Consider the following 7,500-nt stretch of genomic DNA (forward strand, 5'->3'; position numbering starts at 1 on the left):
GTTCAGCCGAATGGTGGCCACCAGGGAAAGACCGGAAGAAGTTACAAGCGATAATGGGACAAACTTCGAAGGAGCGGACAGAGAGCTGAGAGAACTTATCCTAGCAATGGACCAAGAGCAGATCGCAGATAATGCTGCCAGTGACGGGATCAGATGGAATTGTGGTGTTTGAATCGCTGGTTAAAGTAGCTAAGAAAACCCTGAAGGCTGTAGTTGGAAATGCAGGGCTGACCGACGACGAGCTGCAGACTGCTATCAAGGAAGTAGAAGCATTGATGAACTCGAGACCATTGACTTATGAAGGAGCTGACCCGCGAGATAAGCCAGTGTTGACGCCCAACCATTTCTTAGTTGGGAAACTAGGAGGACAACTAGCACCTCAAGTTACCGATGATATAGGGTTCAATCCCAGGAACCGTTGGAGACTGATTCAGAACCTGGTGAAGGTGTTCTGGAAGCGGTGGAGAGAAGAGTTTCCGTCAACTCTTAACACGCGAAAGAAATGGAGAGAGGTGAAAGACAACCTGAAAGTTGAGGATGTAGTGCTCGTTGTTGATCAGAATGCCCCACGCGGTCAGTGGCGTCTGGGTCGAGTGGAGGAAGTGTTCCCCGGTCAGGATGGACAGGTACGCGTCGTTCAAGTGAGCACAAAGGGACAGAAACTTATCCGTCCGATAAAGAGACTGTGCCCGTTAAACGTCGCTGGCCAGGCAGAGTACGTGACGTAGAGAGAAGAGCTGAGGATCCGGAGCCGCTCTTCGGCAGGTAACGGGGAGGGGGAGGATGGACACGCGATCAACCTGAACTTGTTTGTTTGTAAGCGCCAGGCGCTATCCCCGTGTGGGGACTGGATCTAGTTGAATAAACAGATTGTGTTAGCACATGGAAGTACTGCAGTTTTTGAATTTTGAACCGGGCTTTCGAACAGAATTTCTCGCGCCCTAGAATATCCAGCTTGTTCAAGCAAAGCCTTGCTGGGCATGGGGCTGTGAGAAAGTTTAACTATACTTTTTTATACACGATGTATTACATCTATTCAAACAAGCTAAAAGAGAGCTCGATTATTTTTTTCTGATTTTGTTAATAAGATTAATTTTAAATACAAAGCTGAGAAATTTTAATGATTCAAGTTACTTCATTCGCCCTTTTTGACTTGTTGTTGGCTTGTATGTCAGATTATAAGTTGTGTTTGTTTTCTTTTTCTTCTTATGTGTACCTTGGTATTCAAGTGTAATGTAAACTTCTGTTATGTGTTCAATTAAAATAAATAAATTTGAAAAAAAAAAAAGAAAGCCAAAATAGTTATTGGTTGATATCTCCGTATCCATGACGATATCAGTATTATTACATAAGTATAGAGTCCGTGATGAAATAAAAACGATGTTTTCACTGGTGAAAAAATGTCGTATCAGCCTTTTGATTGGCTAATATTATGTTGAACTTTGGCGCGAGTGGCCTGTGCACAGACAACGGAAGTAACATTTGTAAACATGGCGGCAGACTGGTGTATGGTTTTCAAAGTTTTTGATTTTTTATTGCTTAGTTTTCTCCGCAAAATACTTCAGAAGATCTTTAAAAGTTTTAAAAGTGCTCAAGCGAGGTTTGGCAGATAAAGATTTCTTTTGTTTCAAAAACAGTTTGCTATATTTGTTTGGGGATTTTGTTCACGATCATATCGGTGGTTTGATAGCCTCTAGATTAACACTTACCTCATTAACTTTATGATCTCTGTATTTATATAATAAACAAATTACTTCATGGTTGGGTCGTTTGTACGATTTTTATTACCCACTCGTTGTGAAGGATCGTTAAACTCCCTCGTTCGCTTCGCTCACTCGTTCGTTTACGTGATCCTTCACAACTCGTGAATAAATATCGTACGCACTCACCAACCATGAAGTAATTATAATCTGTATTCCTTACATGTTGATAAAAATAGTATCTTCACTTTCCACTACGAAGGCATCAAATATGAGGAACAAAAATTCCGGTATTTCATCGATATCTGTAAAACTAGCAGTAATCAGTCGTTCGATTCCTGCTTTGTCATCGATGAGGCATTTGAAAGTACAAGCTTAAGTGGTATATTTTGGGGAGAATCGTTTTATACCCTTTTCTAGTATACGTATTTGTTAAGTAATGAAAGTAATGCGCTATAAGTATTTAGACAGTTATCTAGTTGCTATTAAAATTTCTTAAAAACAATTATAGAATACATGTGTTATTGATTAGAACAATCGTTTTTTAAAATCGTTGTGAATAGTGGCAGAATATTTACCAAGCTGCGAAATTTTAAAAACAAATTGCGATTTTGAGACGGCAATACCACATGTGGTATTGCCGCCTCAAAATCGCAAGTGATACGGCAATACCACGAAATATTGACGACTCGCGCATAGGCAAAACTATAAGAAGATCGCGATACTGGTATATACACACGAAGTGATCTCAACAACATTTGCACAACAAAACGGTTTGGTGGAAAAGTCGGGGCGTGGGGTGCGGCGTACGGGGTGCCGGGGTGCCGGGGCCATGCAAGGAGTGCCGAGGTCTGTGGAAAACACGTGGTGCCGGGGTCTATGGAAAACAAGGGATGACTAACTTAACTAAATAATGAAAATAACCTATGATCATTGCTACCCAAATGTTTTTCTTTCCTTTTGCTGTATTTTTTTTTATGTTGGTCAACAGTTTTAAGTGGTTATTGTAATGTTTCATTCTACTTTTTAGGCATTTTGGGTGTCATGAAATATGATTGTCCGTGAAATAGCCCTTTTAAGTATTGCTTGTGTGTAATTGTGAGCGGTTTCGATTTCTAGAGGAAATGGACACCACCTGCCCTACAAAAAAGGTTGTTTACGTTGTACACAGTGGACAAGACAGTGAAAATAAACATTTCCCGGCTCTCTGAATAGTTGCCCTTGGAAAGTTCATCCTCGCGCCATCTTTGAAACGATTACAAGATCTCCTGGAGGTGGAGATACAGAAGAATTGGGCTTTAAAGTTTTGCCACAGCCAAAACATTTCGTTGTTTGAACTGAGCAATACTGTAAAAGACAAATGAAAATCTGTCCAATGGGCGGAGAAGAGAAGCTAGGGATGTTCAGTTGGAGGAAGTTAACGTAGAATTCAAAAATTTGGTTTTATCAACGGAGTTGATAATGTAAATTGGCCACCGTACAGTCTAGTATTCTTTTAGAATCTCTGTACGGTGGCCAATTTACATTATCAACTCCGTTGATAAAACCAAATTTTTGTATACTACTTCCCCACCGACGCAGCACCACAGTTTCTTTAGAAACTACCCCTTCATTTAACGTAGAATTGCCGCGCATTACGGGCACAAGCGGGACTGGGGCTGGCGAAGACGACCGCAACGGCAACGGCGATGGCTGCGCATGCTCGTATAATTCCAAACTTGGCTCAGAATTACGCTTAAGCAATACTTACGGAATAACCTGGGTATCTGAGTCACGATGGACTAAACTTGATTTGCAACGTTTTCTAGATACTATATTGATTTTGCTAATATTTTTTATGATTTTCAACCTGTTGATAAATATGTTAGAAAACCGTATTGTTGGGTTCCCGTTCAAATGTTCCAGTTAAGTTTCCATTGATGCGGTGTTTTACGATAGAAGTTCTCCCTGTAATTTGAGTGAATTGAACTCTTTAAATGGAGTTCAATTTACCCTCGACAGAGTTAAATTAACTCCAAAACTGGGGTGAGACAAAAAGGTACAAAACCACTCCTTTTCAAGAGTAAAATTTACCCTCTTAATCTTTACTCCCCTTGTCAGAGTAATATTTACTCTTTCTACAGAACACATTCACCCTCAATAGATCTCCTGTACCTTCATTTACAGTCAGATTTCTCATAACCATAAAAAGTTCATTTTTTTAATATTATGTAAAGAAAACACCAGGTTTACAACGAAGCATCTAATACTGGTAATTTTAATCATAAGATTGCAAAGAATGGACATGATAAATACAATGTATACACACACAAATACATCGCAAAAGTCAAAGCTATCTTTACTCTAATTATTCAGGCAATAATAAAATGGCAATCAGCTGAATGGGTTCTTGCCTTAAACAAAGATAAATTGAATGGTATGTGTTTTGATTACAGATTGCAACAATGGCTGCAAAATCTAACTTCAATTACAAAAACTAAAGTATACAACATACTTGGATAAATGTGACTCAGTATAACAAAATGGGTTTTATGTACATGTAATACAAGTCAGTTCTTACAGAAAGAAGTGAAACGTAAAAAAAATGGAACATGCCTTGTTAACTGATGCAAAAATTTTGCCAACATTGAACTTTACCAATGTGTTCATTTTTTCTCCAACAGAATTGTTTCCAAAAGGAAAAAATTCAGAACTTAAGTTGATAATTTACATTAAGAAAAAAGTAAAAACTTTTTGTTTCCAAAAAGAAGAAAAAAACCCTAAGATTAAGCTGATAATTAAGTATGCTCCCATCAAAACAATTATAGCAAATGAAAGTTCTAACAAAACCTTGCTTTCTGCCACAAGGTAAATGTCTCTGGTTCAATTAGTGTGCCAGAAGCTAGCAACAATCCTTGCAAATGCTGCTTTTAGAACCTCTCCATTGATTGACTCATCATCCTTAAAAGTAATAAAAGAGAATAATGATTAGTATAACCCCTTCCAAAATTAAGATCATTTTACAATATTCTAACAAAATAGGAAGAGAGCACAAATCTAATACATCCCTAATGCTGAGAAACAAAAGACACCAGCCACCCATTTTGGTGTACCAAATAAATGGAATCACATGAAATATGGGTACTTGCATGAGATTATATCTGTAACAATTTTCTTGATTCATTGAGTAACTCAGTTTACTATCAAATTAATTTTGTCATAATTATAAAAGTACACATATAGTGGTGGAACTCATGGAACAAATCTTGAAAATATTTTGCCAGATGCTTTCTTAGTCTTCAACACTTTTCCAAAAAAAATTATGTGTGATGAGGTATTTACATATAGAAGTATTTCAAATTTTAAACTGAAAGCAGATCTTGGGTGAGACAATGGATAAATAAAACTGCAGCATCATCTTCCACTAATCGCTAGGCATTATTAGTCTATACGTACACAGGCCTGTAACTCAGACAGTGCTTTATAATTATTTTATTGCAGTGACTGTCAAGAATTAGTTGTTAAAGTGTAATTTATGTGAGTTATTTGTAAATATATATATATATATATATATATATATATATATATATATATATGCATCACTTGTTTAAAAGCAACAAGCAGCTTCTAAGTCTTTCAGACTTTCAGCTGTTTGACTGCATTACAGCTTTTTTACAGAAACATGCCTCAAAGGAATTTTTTCATGGCACCAACCTTTTCTTTTATCTGGGGCTTCCTCCAACTCCTCTTCCATAGATGATACATGTAGTGGTATGTACTGTATGTTGCAAGAAGAAGGCATCCTCTTGGCTTGCCTCAGCACTTTCTGTAACCAACTCTCTGCCAAAACTTCCCAGCAATCTTTTAATGAACCAATTCCCAGCTGTCCCCACCTTCAATTTGAACTGTAAATCAACAAACAAATATAGTGAAAAGTTTCAGTTTTCTTGGAAAAAAATAATTCAACCAAAAATTATTACTGCTACTTACAGATAAAAGATGTCATAAGAATTTCATCCAGATAACAACAGTCAATATCACATGTCTAAAAAAAAATGCTGGTAATAATAAAGCTGATTATTTCTAAGGTGTATGACAACTGCAGACTGCCTACAAATAGCGATTTTAAACACCCATTTTAACTAAAACGTTTAGCTTTCAATAACTGTGAGTTATGGTTAGTTTGGGGTCTGCACTCTACAAGTGTCAGACAATGTCACTTCGGTTATAATGTACATGTAAGTGTTTGAAAAGCAGACTCGTCAAACTTTGGCTCTCTTTTCTTTAAACGCCAATAATAACAATCTCATGCAGGCATTAACATACTATTTGCATTGAATACTATAGTTTAAATGACAGCTGAAGCTTTCTGCTTTCTGTCATCATGTCATTTGCGGTGAGAGCACTCTAATACCAAATCATTTGCTTAACCATTTGATCTAAGGCTTCATTATTCTTGTGAAATACATACCATTTTGTTAAAGCACTTAAGCCAAACTAAATATCCTTGCCTGACAAATTTGGGACTTGAAGGTGCATGGTTTGAATTCTACATAAGCTTACATTAAATTGTCATTTTTGAAGACAATAAGGCCCGACTGAGACGCCATACTTTTCATGATCCGAACTTAATACATGAAAAGTTCGACGTTTGAATCAATTAAGAACGGCTATTTTAACTTGGAATGGCTCAGGCGTTCTTTTCGCCTGGCCTAGACGGGAATTCGGCTTTAGCATGACCGTGGATCGGCTTTGATTTCAGACGTCGAACGTTTCATGTGCCGAACTTCATGATCATGCATATACCATGTTTTGCCTTCTACATGAAAATCGCTGACAAAATCAATTGGTTTTCTTGGTAATGGCTTTGGAACTGCTGTGGAGGGCCCAGTTAAGTTCGACTTCTCAATCAACAGGCGTACTTCTGTTAATTTGTGTCGGTCGAACTCGAATTAAGTTCGGCTCATGAAAAGTACGCAGTGTGTGAATCGGGCCTAAGGCATCAAATATTATCTGCTCATAGTTCAGTTAACGCTTACCTTTTTGCTTGAGTTGTTGTAAGCATTTCCTTGCTTTGGATCAGCATTTAAAGAGTAAACAAACGAAAAACTCGTCAGCACAAATTGTGATCGTTGATTCAAACTCGAGTGAAACCGCCGAAAGACCCGCCGAAATCAGTAAAAGGCTGCACCGGTGACTGCTGACCAAAACGGCTCACTAGTTTCCAGTCTGTTCTCTAGTGTGTTATCCAATATGGCGGAAATGATATCTTTCTTTCTTACCGCGTCGTCCTATTAAAAACGAAAAAACCAGCAAGATTCAGAGCGGCCTCATCGTATTAACCCTCACTAAAATGTGGAAAGATACCGGCCTTCATTAACAGGATTTTAATCCTGTAAAACTGTTGACTTGGAGGGCAGTATACTTTACTCTTAATTAGTGGAGTACTAAATAAGAGGCGTACATTTTACTGCGTTTAGTTTTACTCCACTTTTTCACTCCAACTCCTCGAAAACAAAGAATTAATCGGTGGATTTCAAAAAAATAAAACAACCCCAATTCCACATCTTAGAATGGATAAACTTAAATTTACTCTACAAAAATACATAGGAGTAAAATCCTCTTCTACTTTTTTTCTCAGAAAGTAAGTGGGGTAGACTTTACTCAGTATCCCGATAAGTAGGAGTAAAATTAACTCCAGCATATTATATTACTCTGTAGGGAGAGTAAAATTTACTCTAGCAAAGTCATTGCCTTTGAGTATTAAACTAGTAAGAGTAAAAATTACTCTTGGTGGAGTTAAATTAACTCCTCTTAGGAG

General features: G+C 37.5%; 1 protein-coding gene and 1 long non-coding RNA gene across 2 annotated transcripts in view; one reads left to right on the forward strand and one right to left on the reverse strand.

Annotated features, from left to right (window-relative positions):
- Nucleotides 1–131: 131 nt before the first annotated feature.
- On the forward strand, nucleotides 132–728 carry LOC138017439 (uncharacterized). The gene has a single exon (XM_068864526.1). The coding sequence runs from the start codon at nucleotides 132–134 to the stop codon at nucleotides 726–728; it is 597 nt and encodes a 198-aa protein (XP_068720627.1).
- Nucleotides 729–3,927: 3,199 nt separating this feature from the next.
- LOC138016773 (uncharacterized) overlaps nucleotides 3,928–7,500 on the reverse strand; it is a 5,660-nt gene continuing 2,087 nt past the window's right edge. The window contains exons 2-4 of the long non-coding RNA XR_011125870.1: nucleotides 6,719–6,970; nucleotides 5,394–5,584; nucleotides 3,928–4,640 (exon numbers count right to left, since the gene is read on the reverse strand). This is a non-coding gene — a long non-coding RNA (uncharacterized lncRNA). The remainder of the gene's footprint in view (nucleotides 4,641–5,393; nucleotides 5,585–6,718; nucleotides 6,971–7,500) is intronic.

Source organism: Montipora capricornis, chromosome 9 (genome assembly GCF_036669925.1).
Source record: "Montipora capricornis isolate CH-2021 chromosome 9, ASM3666992v2, whole genome shotgun sequence".
Taxonomy (NCBI): Eukaryota; Metazoa; Cnidaria; class Anthozoa; order Scleractinia; family Acroporidae; genus Montipora; species Montipora capricornis.

Excerpts from the sequence above, each read along its gene's own strand:
- LOC138017439 (XM_068864526.1), top strand. The coding sequence starts at position 132 with ATGCTGCCAGTGACGGGATCAGATGGAATTGTGGTGTTTGAATCGCTG.